General features: G+C 55.2%; 7 protein-coding genes across 7 annotated transcripts in view; 3 read left to right on the top strand and 4 right to left on the bottom strand.

The window, feature by feature from the left end:
* The window catches only part of SETTUDRAFT_167337 (uncharacterized protein), a 2,267-nt gene extending 923 nt beyond the window's left edge, over positions 1–1,344 (top strand). Inside the window, exons 2-3 of the mRNA XM_008024142.1 lie at positions 473–762; positions 889–1,344. Of these exons, the coding sequence (XP_008022333.1) occupies positions 473–762; positions 889–948 (350 nt within the window). The 3' untranslated portion in view covers positions 949–1,344. The remainder of the gene's footprint in view (positions 1–472; positions 763–888) is intronic.
* Positions 1,345–1,780: 436 nt separating this feature from the next.
* SETTUDRAFT_167336 (uncharacterized protein) lies at positions 1,781–3,202 on the bottom strand. The gene is made up of 3 exons (XM_008024141.1): positions 2,776–3,202; positions 2,080–2,724; positions 1,781–2,004 (listed from the first exon to the last, which is right to left on the bottom strand). Exons 1-3 carry the CDS (start codon positions 3,121–3,123, stop codon positions 1,894–1,896), a joined length of 1,104 nt encoding a protein of 367 aa, XP_008022332.1. The 5' UTR covers positions 3,124–3,202; the 3' UTR covers positions 1,781–1,893.
* A 445-nt stretch (positions 3,203–3,647) lies between these two features.
* On the top strand, positions 3,648–5,667 carry SETTUDRAFT_167335 (uncharacterized protein). Its single transcript, XM_008024140.1, has 3 exons — positions 3,648–3,681; positions 3,757–5,110; positions 5,170–5,667. The coding sequence occupies exons 1-3, from the start codon at positions 3,668–3,670 to the stop codon at positions 5,413–5,415; spliced, it is 1,614 nt and encodes a 537-aa protein (XP_008022331.1). The 5' UTR covers positions 3,648–3,667; the 3' UTR covers positions 5,416–5,667.
* A 261-nt stretch (positions 5,668–5,928) lies between these two features.
* On the bottom strand, positions 5,929–7,572 carry SETTUDRAFT_103674 (uncharacterized protein; the record flags this gene model as incomplete). The annotated part of the gene is made up of 2 exons (XM_008024139.1): positions 5,929–7,256; positions 7,407–7,572. The coding sequence occupies 2 exons, from the start codon at positions 7,570–7,572 to the stop codon at positions 5,929–5,931; spliced, it is 1,494 nt and encodes a 497-aa protein (XP_008022330.1).
* Positions 7,573–8,794: 1,222 nt separating this feature from the next.
* SETTUDRAFT_175529 (uncharacterized protein) lies at positions 8,795–10,323 on the top strand. Its single transcript, XM_008024138.1, has one exon. It carries the CDS (start codon positions 8,945–8,947, stop codon positions 10,133–10,135), a length of 1,191 nt encoding a protein of 396 aa, XP_008022329.1. The 5' UTR covers positions 8,795–8,944; the 3' UTR covers positions 10,136–10,323.
* A 1,012-nt stretch (positions 10,324–11,335) lies between these two features.
* On the bottom strand, positions 11,336–12,960 carry SETTUDRAFT_146388 (uncharacterized protein; the record flags this gene model as incomplete). Its single annotated transcript, XM_008024137.1, has 2 exons — positions 12,824–12,960; positions 11,336–12,667 (listed from the first exon to the last, which is right to left on the bottom strand). Exons 1-2 carry the CDS (start codon positions 12,863–12,865, stop codon positions 11,336–11,338), a joined length of 1,374 nt encoding a protein of 457 aa, XP_008022328.1. The 5' UTR covers positions 12,866–12,960.
* Positions 12,961–13,422: 462 nt separating this feature from the next.
* On the bottom strand, positions 13,423–14,214 carry SETTUDRAFT_103201 (uncharacterized protein; the record flags this gene model as incomplete). Its single annotated transcript, XM_008024136.1, has 1 exon — positions 13,423–14,214. The coding sequence occupies one exon, from the start codon at positions 14,212–14,214 to the stop codon at positions 13,423–13,425; it is 792 nt and encodes a 263-aa protein (XP_008022327.1).
* Positions 14,215–14,390: the final 176 nt, after the last annotated feature.

The following is a 14,390-nucleotide window of genomic DNA, read 5'->3' as shown; positions in this document are numbered from 1 at the left end:
TCCTCCCTATCCATCGACTCAATCTCCAATCGTCACATCTCATCTCCAGATACCTCTCCATCCGCCCTTCTTCTCAATCTCGATCTCGATCTCTCTCTCTCTCTCTCACTGAATAGAAAAAAACCGGCTTCCCACGCCCGCTCCAACCCGCAATCATGGTCCAGCTCACCGAAGTCACCGACGAGGAGTTTGTGCGCGAGCAGGAGGGTCCCATTGACGAGGAGGACTGGGACACTGATTCTGGTATGCAAAAAAAAATTAATTCCACACAATCCTCTCCTTCCTATCCCGCCTTTATACCCACAGCTTTCTACTACTACTACTACTACTACTACTACTACTACTACTACTACTACTACTACTACTACTACTACTACTACTACTACTACTACTACTACTACTGGTTTTATCGTTTCCACCCCGCGCGCTGCATTGCATTGCATCAAGAACTAACAACTTTCTTTCGCCTCAGAATCCGATACCTCATCCGTACACTCAGTGCAGCCCGACGAAACGTTTTTCGAGCGCCTGTCGGCGCTGCAAGATATGATTCCCGCGAGCACGCGGCGCTCCGTCTCGTCAAAAGCAAACACACTCTCGGCGTGGTTCAAGAGCGGCTTGACCATGGGCGGCAAGACGCTGTGGGTCGTTAGCACCAGTGCGCTGCTGCTCGGTGTCCCATGGGCCCTGGCGTACAGCGAGGAGCAGATGATTGTCGAGCAGGAGAGGGCTGAGCTGCAGGCGCAGCGTGCGCAGAATGAGGTATGTTCTTCCTCCTTCACTCCTCTATCGAAACTCCATACTCCCTTTCTCCATTCAAATGCACAAAAGCATCTATCTGTCTTTTTCAACAAAAAAAACACTCAATTTGCTAACATTTGGCCTTAGTTCATGGTTCCTGGTGCGCCTATGCCAGGCCAGCCGCAGGGCGCAAAGCCGGCTTTGTAGAAGGAAAAAAAACCAACAAGAAACTACAACCACCAAAAAAAATCCTACGATGCTGCGATTGTGATCTACCATCCCCCTATTTGGACGCTTTCTCAACTCATGGGCTCTCTCTCTCTCTCTCTTTCTCTAAATACACACATACACATGCGCGCCGACTTATTCTCTGGTTTGTTACGATAGTGCGATTTGGGGCATGGAGGCGAGACGGGGGGAAGTGGGGGGGAATCACCATGTTCTGTTTATTGCATATAGCGGAACCCGGCCAAATTCCCTTGCCCTAAAGCCCTTTTTTCTTTCTTTACAATCTTGTATTATTATATTCTTTTTTTCTTCTCTTCTTCTTCTCGACTCCACGATAATGAAAATGCCATTGTAACATCACCCTTGACATTGACAGTAAGACACAAAATCAAGCACACTATATCGTCAAAAACGTGATTTGTGGGATTCTCATTTTTGAAATTCCATTGTGGAATTTTTTTTATCATGATTCTTTCATCTTGATCTTGATAATTATTTTTTTTTGGAAATTTGTCCCCGTGCGGCCACTATATTTACAAATACACATTCATCATCATCATCATCATCTGGCGCGGCACAAAACAATCAAAAACCCCCGCCTTTCTCAAGGTCCGGTCTAACCAAACGGCTCGCGCAAAACATTTGCCGCCGGGGTTTCTTTTTTCTTTTCTTTCTCTGTTACATTCATAAAGATGTTGTAGCCAAAAGAGAAAAAAATGTCACTCTATCGGTGGTGTTGCGCATGCAGTTACCGTAACCAACCCGCCAATGGTTTGGGAAGGGGGAGGGGTAGCGATTTTTTTTTCCCAGACTGCGCTTCGCTCCAAGAAAGGTGGTGATACAGCAAAGAGAAGAGTCATGGTATTATAGCGATACATGGTTGTGTGTGTGTGTGTGTGTGAGTGTGGAGAGAGAGAGAGGCGTTTAGAAGGGGATCGATCCAGCAGACATTGCGGCGCCCTGTTGTTCTTGTTGCTCCATGACAGCCTCGTCGGCGGCTTCTATCGCAACGGCCAGACCAAGCTTGGCGGCATTCTATATCTCCTGTCAGCATTGCTTACTGGGCTTTTATTGTTTTTTCGGATTTTGAGTTTTTGGGGGATGACGTACTTGCTTGTGGTCGATCTCGCCTGAGAAGGTTACGCGAATGGGTGGCGCAATCATCTTCTCCAGCAGACACGCGACCTTGCCCTGGTTGTCGATTTGCGCCCTGAATGACGACTGGCGGAAGTCGTACTTGGCACCGATTGTGACATTGCCCTCCTTCTGTGGGCCGGCCATGGGGCCTCCAGGACCGATGCCAGCGAAGGCCAAGTTGCAGTTGATGCCCGTCTCAACCTTGTCTGTGAGCTTGCGCCAGTATGAGGCCTCCATTACCCCGCGGTCGGGAATAAGCTGGCCGCAGGCCATCCAGTCTTCAGCCCGGTAGCGCGCAGCGTACGAAACGTTTAGCTCGGGTGGGTATGCCATGGCGGGGCGTGTCCAGAAAGCGTCAATGCCGAGCGAAAGCTTTGGTGTAACCGACTGGAGGTAGCTCGCCATGAGCATGCCAGTGACGCCACCATCGAGTATCGAGGGGTTGACGGCCTTGAGCGAGGCAGAAAAGTCGGCGCCCGTGTAGTCGTTCTCAAGCGAAACCATGTTGCCTTGCGAGGTGAGCTGGACGGCGGCCTTGGAGACGAACGCTGGCGTCCAGCGCCAGTTGAAGCGGCCAGAGAAGGCGAGCTCGTTGTCAATGTTTCCTTGCATAAACACCTAGAAAGGGTCAGCCTTGGTCAGGGACGGCACAGGAGGCGGATGACGCACCCGCGGCGACCCGTAGAGAACCATGTACGAGTATGGCGGCATGACCTGCGAGCCCATTGACAGCGAGTGTGCAACCTGGAAGAGCGGGGCGGCGCTGAAGGCCTTTGTGAGCTCGGCGCGCAGGCCCGAGAAGCTCGAGTTGTTCAGGAAGACATCGCGCTGGACCTCGCGGGCAATGTTCTCGACGGTGCCGGGGTTGTTGAGGCCCAATGCCTCTCTCCGGTCCCTGAAGGCATCGTATGCGTTGAGGACGTGTGCGAAGGGGCCCGTGTTGGCGGCGCGAGGCCGGGAGAGAATGTCAGCAACAGCCTGTTCCTGCGCCGGGTTGATTTGCAGCGGGGTAGCCATGGCGAATTGTGCGAGGACGTCCGGCTGGAAGCTGCCTGGGGGTGGACGGGGACGGGCACGGGGTGGACGGGGAGGGGAAGGGGGTGCGGGTGATGCGTCGCAGTCGCTGGGCAGTGATGATATCGTGAACATTTTCTCCAAGTCACTGATGACATAATAGGCGCTAGCCCACGCGACGCCCCGATGCCGTTGTCTTGCCGGGGCCCATGGCCAGCATGACGACAGCCGGCCATTTGCCCAGCAGGCCCTTCGACGACCAGACCAAAACCTTCAAAAGGACCGCCCAGGCCTTCTCAGACCGTCGTGCGACGCGGCCCTAGTAAAGGGCTGCAATTGACTGTCGCGCATTGCCGCACCTTGCCCGCTGACGTCTCTCGGCAAACCAGTGGGCGTACCGGATCTGTGACCCTCTTGAACCCATCCCAGCCGCATCCTCGCTTTCTTGCCCAGACGCTCCTTTCTCTCCTGTCGCCCATCCGCATCTCCTTCGTCCTCTTCGTCTTGCGTCCATTGTTCCCCCTGTAGACTTGCTGCCTTTGCAACCATGGACACCCTACTGTGAGTGCCATGACCCCACTTCCCGCCGCCATGTTGTGCCCTGGCCGGAGCCATTCACTCACTCACCATGGACAGCACCGCTGAGATATACGCAAACTCGCCCCGCTTCCGGCGGCGGTCGAGCACCTTTGTCGACGCAATCCACGACCTGCCTGCCCGGGAAGAAATGGCTCCTGCCCAACTCTATAGTACAGAATCCGGCCGCCTCTTCCATTCAGGCCGCATAGTCATCGCCACATGCGGACTGCCAGCTCGCGGAAAGACGCACACCTCCGTTGCTCTGGCGCGCTACCTGCGCTGGCTGGGGGTCAAGACTCACGTGTTTCATCTTGGCGACTACCGCCGCGCTACGCTAGGCCCAGGCATGGACGTCCCCGAGGACTACTTCTTCCTCAACGCAACACCCCAGTCTGTCTTGCTTCGAAACAAGATACTGAAGAAATGCCGCGAGGACATCTACCACTTTCTCGAGCACGACAAGGGCCAGGTCGCCATTTACGACGCCGTCAACGCCATGAGCCAGGGCCGTCGGTCCTTGGCCAAGGAGTTTGCGAAGAACGGCATCCAGACCGTCTTTATCGAATCACACTGCACTGACGAGCGTATCATCCAGGAAAACGTGCGTCGCGTCAAGATTTCTTCCCCAGACTACAAGGGCTGGAAGGACGAGGACGCTGTCCAAGACTACCTAGCACGCATCAATGCACGGATACCCCATTTCGAGACCATGGAGGAGACTGACCTGCATTGGATCAAGATGATTAATGCCGGCGAGCGAGTTGTCGTCAATAACTGCGCGTTTGGATACCTCTCGCAACGCATCGTCTTCTATCTGCTCAACCTACACATCAAGTCGCGGCAAACGTATTTTGCTCGTGCCGGAACGACTAGAGAGGAAGACTCATACAAGGCCGATGCAAGCCTCTCACCAGAAGGCCACGACTATGCCAAGAAGATGAGCGAGGTGCTACTACAGTACCGCGAGGAAGAGAAGCAGAAGCTAATCGAATCGGGGGCGACGGATGCCTCTCTCAAACCACTGACTATCTGGACCTCGACTCGTCGAAGGACTGTTCAGACATCAGAAGTTCTAGCTTCCATGGGCTACCGCGTAAGGCAACGCTCGCAGATGAGCCAGATGAACCCTGGTGTCTGTGAGAAGATGTCCGAAGCCAAGATTCGCGAGGAGTTCCCCGAGGAAGTCAAGAAGCACGAGGCAGACCCATACCACCATCGCTACCCACGCGCAGAATCCTACCACGACCTTGCAGTGCGCATGGAACCCATCATTCTCGAGCTTGAGCGCGAGGAAAACGATCTTCTCATCATTGCTCACGAATCAGTGCTTCGTGTGCTTTACGGATACCTCATGGCTTGTAATGCGGCCGACATCCCCAAGCTCCAATTCCCCCGCGATGAAATCATCGAGGTAAGCCAGCCCTCTCTCGGCTCCATGCTAATGCTAAAACCAATGCCTCCCTTTCCCAGATCATACCCTCATCCTACAACAACGTCGCCAAGCGCATCAAGATTCCCAACCTCCCTGAATCAATGGTGCCCGGCAGCCCTGAAGACATCAAAATTCCTGTTCCACCCAGTGGTACAGTAAGTCCATTGTCAGGACTAGGAACCCCTCAGATGAGCGGCTCTGGCACTGCAACACCCACGCAGTCGCAACAGCAGCGCGGCCTTCAGCCTCTGAATCTCAAGTCCCATATTAATCCGTCTTCGTGATTCCAGGTCCGGTACCGCTATCGCTATGGAGCAACGTTTGACAACGAGAGGGCGAGCCAGGAAACGGACTTTGATCCCATTTGAATGGGTGATGGGTGGGCGGGTACTTAAGCAGGCCTTTGTATGTGTGGAAAACGAAATTATTTTTGGGTATGAGGGGATGAGCTGGTAACTTGGTTGGGATGGCGTTGGCAAAGGGGGGTGGGGAAACTCGTATGTTAATGTGGCAGACCTCATTAGACTTATACACGCCTTTTTTTCGGCTTTCATGCTACAGATCTTTGCCCTGGCCGACGTTCATACGATGACCCCCATGTGTCGCTTGCAACGAGCCCGCCTTGATCCATACTTTTCGATTCCCATCTTCCAAGTTGGTGAGGCTACACACCGTGATTCTCCAATGGTCCTTGCACCAGCAAGCAAGCGCTGTAGAGCCACCAAGCAGCCCTTGTCCCAGCATCAGACACAAATCCAAATCTCCCCCCATACCCCCCATGAATAGCAGCGCTGAGCTCACCACCGAGCCTTGGACGCATCGCTCCTGCCTAGATCAGGACCCCTCCAAGCATCTCCCAGTCCGATGCCGTGAAGCCCCACTCCATATCTCGTTCCGTCGGCGTGACCCAGCGTCAGTGGACGCTCGTCAGGCAGCGCACCATGCAGACCGAGATCAAAGAGATCTGGAATCATGCATATCAAGACCTCGACGTCGGCATCGGCATCCAGAATGTCGGCTGTAGATGGGTAGGAATGGTTGGCGAAGAGGTCAAACGGCGCATCAGTCGTAGAAGTAGTAGTAGTAGTCGTGGTTTGGGTAAAAGCGCTGGGCTGAGGGGGACTTTGCTTGGTCTTTTGCGCGTACACTTCTGCGGGCGTGGGCCACGACGTCGTGTCTTGTGCTATGCTGAAAGCCGGGACGCGCACGGCACTAGGTGCGTATGCGGGAAACGCGCCCATGGGCTCTGGAGTGTACGGAGCCCTCCGAGGAGACATCCAGAGTGCGTCGTCGGGGTAGATATCTGCGGCTGAGGGCTCTGGGCCTTGATCGGTGCGTCTGGTGCGCGTGGGCGCTCGCGGGCGCGCATGCCTCTTGATAGACGGGCGACGTGTGCGGTCATATTGTGGGACCTGGTACTGCGGGAGTGGGTTCGCAGACTGGAGATCGCTGAAGCGTCGGAGGCGGCCAAGCGCGGCGGGACCCGTAGGTACAAACGGCGACTCCAAGATAGCGAAGGAGGCAGCGCTGCGGTCCTCGACACGGATTTCGCGGGGGCGCTCTCCGCCAAAGCCTGGAGGCGGCTGCACGATTCTTCTGGGCGGGTCTTCTCCCGGCTCCCGCTCTAGAGGCGTGGCAAAGCCGTCGTGCAGATTTCCAAGTGCTGCCGCGGCTGGGTAGTCCGGGTCAGTTTGGCCGTTGAGATATTGGGCTAGGGTGTTAGCCGTTAACGGCTTATCTAGTGCTCTCCCTATAAGCTTACCATGGAGACTATCTTTAGCATAGCCTTTGAAACTGCGAGGACTTTGGCCGTAGAGTAGCAAGTCGTCCTCGTCAGTCTTGTTGCGCCTCACCGTGCCTGGCAGTCCCAAGTTTGTGCTGAGTTCGTCGACTTCTGGGACTCTGATGCTCGGCTCAAGGCGCTGTGTGGAGAAGAGACTTGGCGGGTTATAGGGCATTGCTATGTTGATGGAATCCATGGAGGCGGCTACGTTGTGTGTTGGGTCTTGTCGATCTTGGGTCAAGGCTATGCAGTGCTCTGTTAGGTTTGTCTTCGACAAGCGAATTGTATTGTACTTAGTCTCACCTCGCAAGAGGTCCTGTAGGTCATCCAATGGCATAAACACTGGATCCGGCGGAGCGCTCGGGAGCTGAGCGACTCTCGGTCCTTCGTACGCTTGATAGACAGGACGCATCTCTCTGGCAGGTCGAAAGGGGGACTCTGGTGTGTCCAGGTAAGTCGATAGCCTCGCCAGCTGATTTCCACAATCCTCACCTTCAAGTTTGTCCGGCACACCTGACCTGTGCAGCGGGCTGGCGGGCGGAGTCGGTTCAGTAGCGCGGACTGGCGGTGCAGCTTTTGCTACTGTCGGACTGAAGGTAGCTGCTTCAGGGTTGAATGAGGCTGGCCTTCGCGATAAGTCGGGGCGCCTCTCTTCCATGGTGGTGTTGTTGCTGTAGGTTAGTTGCCGATCAAGAGAGAAGATCAAGTCACTGTATCAGGCGTGGTGCACATGCTCGTCTTGCTGCAGTGAAAGCAGCGGTCACGTCCGCTACCAATTCTCCCTTCACTTTCGTTTACCAGATTGACAGTCCGAGCTCTCAATTTCGACTGTTCGCTGCAAATAGCAATATGCAAACAGCCCTTTTTCCAGCACCAAGCGGCTCGAGCAGAGATTTTTGTTGACTATTGGAGCGCTCGGAGAGCTCGCGGTCACAGTGGTGGGTTTTCATGCCGGGCCAACCGGATCAGTGTCGTATGGTGTTGAAGGTTGGCACTGTGAGCCCCCCTTGGTGAAGCTGAGGTTGCGATCGGAGATATTGTTGCAGCCTTGGCTGCATATTAGGGCCAGTCACGTGCTGTGTCGTAGTCACGTGTTTGCATGGGCTGGAATTGCAAGAGAAAACTAACGCTGATTGGCCTTGAGAGACTCTGCCACTATTAGCTGGATACACGCTAAGATATGAAGCATCTCTGCCTTACGTTACTAGAATAGCTAAGCCGTCTGATTACATGACGAGGCCTACACAGCCAGTACAGCGTGGTAACAGCAGTACAGTGTAGTAACCGCCAGAACGGCCAGAAACGCCAGAACAACATGGTAACGGCTGGAACGGCCAAAGCAGCGGTACGGCCGGGACGGCCAGTACAACCAATACAGCGTAGCAGCTAAAGATGCACCCCTTTTCGACGCCGTCACGGGCTGTAGCAATGCCTATATGCCCAATTGGGGCTAGCGTGGGCTGCCCCAGGGACCCAGACGGAGCCGCATTGAAGGCCTGCAACCCCAAAACGCTCGGGCCCAGGCTGCCGTGAGCACGGGTATGCGCATCCAATTTCCTGAAAGCATCTGCCCATATGCATGCATTCGCGGCACCGGCGCTCTGCTGCTGGCGTCGTCGACCCGCCGGCACCCCCCCACGACCATGACAGCAGTGTACAGTGTGGGTATGAGCTAAACAAGCGCATAGCCAAGCGTCGATGCCCAAGTCTCGCGTGTGACTTTTTGTAGTAGCAGGCCAATAAGAGAGCAACGCGATGACGCGCTTACGCGCCTCACTGAACAGGGCTGAAGGGCCATCTCACAGGTTAAAAAGTCACGCACGACGCAACCACGCTGGAATCCGCATCGTGCTGTTGTCAAGTCCTGGGTGGTTTTTTGTCCTCTCTCACTGCCTCATTTTTCGAGTTCCTCGCCTGTGACGCTGGTCACGCGGACCCATACCTTGACTCCATCCCACCAGCAATAATGCACCTAAGCTCTTTTGCGACCCTCAACCAACAGATTCACCAACCAGACCTTCATCTTCACCATGCCGATGATGCTCACTCCCGACCTGTCGCCCGACACGCCCGACAAAAAACTGTCTTTTGCTCACTCCCTTTCCCGTCACCCAATCCGGATAGCTAGCATATGTGGCCATAGCATCCACCCCTCGAGTTCCGAACATGTACCCTGGTGTCCCCAATGCATCCTGTCTCGCGCCCGGGCAAAGACTGAGGCAGCACTGAAGGACCTGGCAGCACTCGGAGGCCTGAAGCCCGCAAAGCACATGCGCAGCCAGCAGTGGAACAGCGCAAGAAAGGGGTTCGGCATGGCCAAGCAGCAGCTTGAGAAAGTCCGGCGGGACGACCAGTTGCGCTGGGAAAAACAGCGAGAGTGGGACGACGCACACCAGCAATCCGACTCGCGACCAGCCCCGGCAGCAGCAGTCCTACCCCAGAGTCCCTCGCTGTGCGCAGTCTGTGACTCAATGTCAGCATCGTACCCCACAAGCGTGCCCGAGGCGCAGCCTGCAACCTACGTGGCTTGGTGGGAGCAGGCAGGCGCCTCACGCCCCCTCGAGTCCAGCAGCACGCCCCGGCACCACCGCCACCGCCCGTGCAGACGTGCGAAGCCGAGAGAAGGCAGCACAGAGCTGCTTCGAATCGTCACCCTCGTCCGGCAGGAGACGAGAGAGCGAAACGCCCTCCGCGAAGCCTGGCACGCCCGCAACAAGACCGAAGCAGCGGTGCGCCGCAAGCACGGCCTGGGCCCAGACTTTGAAATCGCGGCTTCTTTCTGGGACTGGCCCATCCCGGGCTTCTTTAGCTGGCGCAACCACCGCAGTATCAAAGAGCAGGGTCGCATGGCAGAGCGGCGCGCACGCGGAAATACGACACGGCCGAGGCCGCCGCGCAGCTCGCTGTCGTACTCGGAGACGCCAGAGCAAGTGCAAGTCGCGCCCGACTTTATCGAGACGCTGGCGCAGCGCGAAGAGCGCGAAGAACTGGAGCGCCAGACGAGCAAAGTCGCGCGTGAGGTTGGCTATTTGTACTTTGTCGGTGGCGGCATCAACGGCCTGGAATCATGGCGCGACGACTTTGAGCGCAGCGACAAGGACTTGATCGTGAGGATACAAGCTCCCTGTATTCCTTCTCTTTCTTCCGATACATGGACCACCGAGGTTACGCAGCATGGAGATGACGACGAAGAGCCAGATTGGATGGACATTGATGACTGAGACGGAGAGAGAGAAAAAGAGCCTGCGAAACATGAACGACTGTTGACGTTGATCAATCCATTCATCCCTTCATCCCGTCAATAACACAGGGTGTTAAAATAACCCTTCTGACGGTCTGCCCACACGGAAAGTTATGTAGAATTCATTGAAGAGAGAAAGAGGCAAAGAGACACAAAGAAAATTAAAGGGCCTTACTAATTTCCACACTTCCATCTCCGGCCCGTCCCTTCCCTTCCTTCCTTCCTTCCTTCCTTCCTTCCCCTGCCTTCCTTCCCATTCCCATTCCCATCCCGCTCCCCTCCCGTCTCGTCTCCACACATCTCCAGAAACCCACACTTACAGTACTAGCTTGACATGTGACATGCGTCACCCAACCCCTCACCACTTTTTTTTTGTTTACTTTTTGCTTTTCCACCACCACTACCAACAGTCGCGCTCAAAAAACAAACAAACAAGGGAGACCCCCCCAAAAAAAAAGGAAACAGTTAGAAAAACAAGAATTTCAAAGATTGGACAGCGAATACATTATATACGTACTTAGACACATGTGTGCATGTACACATGACCAGACATATATACTTACCCCCCCTCCCCCCAAATTGAGCCGAAATACCCGTGCATTAGCCCCCCTCATCCTGGGCCAAGAGCGCAGGCACATCAAGACACTAAACTGGTTTTGGGGGTCGCGTCGTGTGACCAAAGCTTGTACTTACGTGGTTGGTTAGTTGGTTGGTTATGGGAATTGGCAGTGGGTGCGGGTGGGTATGATTACTACGTACATGGGCTGAATGGGGGGATGGGGAGGGGATTTCTTGCCCCAGCGTGGTTAAATGTGTAGGTAGGTATACCAAGGCTAATTTGGGATTAGGCGCGAGTCATGGCGTGCTGGAGTTGAATGCGATAAGCTACATAGCTATGTAAGTATGTAGTAGGATGTGGGGAAACAAAAATTAAACAGACGCGAGAGATTGCTAGAGTACTCGTGTTGATTTTGAGAAATTCTACATGTATTTCGTCTTCGCTCTAGCATATAAGTAGATGGGTTTTATGTCGGAAAGAATGGGTGCTGTGTACAGGTTTCGCGGGCATGTCCGAGTATATCAAGCGTAGGATAGAAAATGTAAGTAGACAGACTCAACAGACTAGGCTAATCACTCGTTAAGCACCATCATGGCTGCCATACAAGGGTATACACTACACCTATAACTCGCTCTTCTTTCTCGCTTCATCCTCCCACTCGGCTGCCTCGATACCTCTGTTCAAATCCACAAACTCGCCTTCCTCCTCCAGAGCATCTACATCGCCCTTCCGCTTCGCCTTTTCAAGTTCTTCCTGCTCTCTCTTATTGGCCTCCTTCTGCATTTGCTCATCTACCTCCTGGCGTTCTACAATCTCGGCTTCCTCGCCAACATCTCCAATCAATGGACCATCGCTCTCTTTGTACCAGTCTGTCGACTCGGTCCACTCGATGATCTTCTCTTTTGCTGTCTCACTGAGAGTGTAGTAGCCTGGGTTGTTGCGAGGCTCGAACATGGACGTGTGAGCCCATGTCTCGGCTGTCGCCTTGTCATTCACAGCGGGGATGAAGAAATTCTTCAGTTGGCCTTTGGGAAGGTTGCAAAAGGTGCGGTCTTTGCCGGCGACTTTGCCAGTCCAGCCGTGTTCTTTGTTTTCGCTGTTTATAGCGTGGCCCAGCGTGGTATACATGTTGCAGAAGCCAACCTCATGCGTTGTCGTGAGCTTTGCAATCTTCTCTAGTCGTTTCCGCAGTTCCTCTGGGCGGGCTAGGACACCGACAAATTCTAAGTGCGATGTTGCCCACGAGACACCTTGACTGATCTGGTCTTTCTTCATGTATGCTGCGGCTCCGCCTGCTGCAATGGCTCCTGCAGCTCCTGCAAACATGGCCATTTTCCCGTAGCGCTGCCACAGGGGCGCCGAGGCCGCATCTGCGCTTGCAGATGTCACAGGCGCAGGCAGCATTTTGCTCGTATCGACTGCGGCAGAGGCAGTCACCTTACTGCCCCATCCAAAGGCGCCCGCCAGGTTGGTGTAGGCAGAGTAGGCAGAACTCGCCGTATTCCAATGCTTCTCGGCGCCATGCGCTACGACACCGGGGGCAATGCCCAGGTACGGCGTGTCAAAGGCGAGGATGCCTTGTATGTATGGGAACATGAGGGTCGAGTACTCTTCCAGCAAGCCGGAGCCCGTCTGCGAGTTGGACTGCGAGTGGATGGGTTGTTCCGACAGAATGGAGAGCAGCGTTTCTGCGGCAACGATGCCGCCCATGGAATGGCCCACGAGGATGGTGCGGACCGAGGGATCGACCGTGGGCGAGGGCGTCGAATTGGCCACCTCGAGATCGATGACCTTGTTCTGGAGCCACTCCTTGAACCTGCCGACGCACTCGTGCAAGTCGCCTCTTGTTTCAAACTGTGGGTACGTAATGGCTAGTACCGTGACTTTGGGCAGTGCGTGCTGCAGCAGCGCCTTCACATGGCTCGGAAACGTCCTGAATGTTTCATCCCCGCCCTACCCGGCACATCAGTATACGCTCAATGGCCCATGGCGGTGCTCCAGAGGGCCCCATGCCGCCGCAGCACTGCCCACTGCTCTAGCTGAGACATGGCGGGCAGGCGGGCAGGCGGGCAGCTCAGCCCCCGGGCGGACGCGCGAAGCCAGACGTACCTTGAAGCCGTGGATAAAGCACAGCAGTAAAGTCTTCCTCATCTTCTGCAGCCGTGCTCCTCTCCTGCATGGTGGGGCCAGAGTTAGCGGAAGGACGGGCGGCGACGAGCACGAGCGGCGGAAAAGGAGCCATTACGTCTGGGGTGCATCTCCCGCCATTGCCCCACCTTCGCTTACGTACTTGGAGTAGTGACAGGGGCCGCGCCTGTGGTTGGTGGCCGGAAGGCTCCATTGCCGTCAGTAGGACCGCAGCGCATGAGCCAAGACGTGACAGGTAGACATGTTGATATAAGTGAAGGATGTTAAGTTAAGCGTGCGAGGGCGCCGGCATGACATCTGACAAGCCGTGGGCTGATATCTCGTTTCATTCATCGTATTGTTCAAGTCGCTGCTGCGGCCTGGGCCTGCCTCGGTCCATGCTATCTACACCTACAGCTACGCATGCACCAAGCTGACGGTAACCAAGTCGTCGTCCTTGTCCGTCCATCCCGCCAATTTGGGTATATAGTAATACAAATCAATCATGTCAATGTCCCGAACGCCAGGTCGTGAGCCATATATGCATTGCTACCAGATAAAAGAAAGAACCCCCCGTGCGCCTATGCGCATACCACAAAGAGCAACGTGACTGCGAGAAGAGCCACAGCTGCACCGTCAAACATGTCGAGATGGTTCGATGAGCCAGTCGCGACAATGTCAAACGGCGAGCCGCCTCCCGAGAAGGCGTTGGACAGCTGCGCGCCCGGTGCCACCGTCTCTTGCGGCCGTGTTGATTGTTTTGTTGGCGCAAGATCTGTTGGCGACGCCGTGTCTTTTGGCGGCGCCGTATTGTCTGGTGGAACGACTACCGTCATAGTCGCCTTGGTCGCAGTGGCGTTTGGGTCCATGACCAAGTCTGTCGATGTTGACTTTGAACCGCCCGTGCTCGACGCAGAAGGTGATGGGGTTGATGTTGTCTTGGCCGCTGAATTCGTCGAGCTCGTAGTGTCCGCCCGTGTCGTGCTTCTAGCCACAGTGGACATTGTTGTGCTTGTCATTACACTCCCCGAGCCGATGGTTGTCACCACCACACCTGGGCACAGACTCGGAATGCCCAGGTCATTCTGGAAGACTCCAATGATGCTCAGTTCGCCCACGTCAACGTCTGCGCAGCTCCGCTTCACATTGTCTCCGATTTGGGCGAGACCCCGCACACATGCCGCCGAGCATGTTGCGCCTTGTTTGAAATCATCCGGTGTGCACCCGGTGATGGCTGTGGTGTAGACATCGCTGCAGGGCTGGGGAAGGTTGTCGAGGCGCGGGACGAAGGATGCTAGGGACACGGAGAGGGCGGTTGTCGTGGATGCCGAGAGGAGCACCAGTGCAGTTGCGCGTAAGGACACAGGTAGCATTTTGAGGCTTAGACTAAGGATACGAAGGGTAGCGATGGCAGGGCCGTACGTCAGATTTGAGGAAGCAGACGTATACCGGCGGTGGTGTTCGGATGCCCACGTTCAGGCTTCGGTGGCCAGGCGTGACTGTCCCGGCGGAAGGCGGGCTTCCGTGAGATATGTGAGACGACTACTGT

The sequence above is a fragment of the Exserohilum turcica genome, assembly GCF_000359705.1.
Source record: "Exserohilum turcica Et28A unplaced genomic scaffold SETTUscaffold_11, whole genome shotgun sequence".
NCBI lineage: Eukaryota > Fungi > Ascomycota > Dothideomycetes > Pleosporales > Pleosporaceae > Exserohilum > Exserohilum turcicum.
This window is presented reverse-complemented; position numbering and strand designations above follow the sequence as displayed.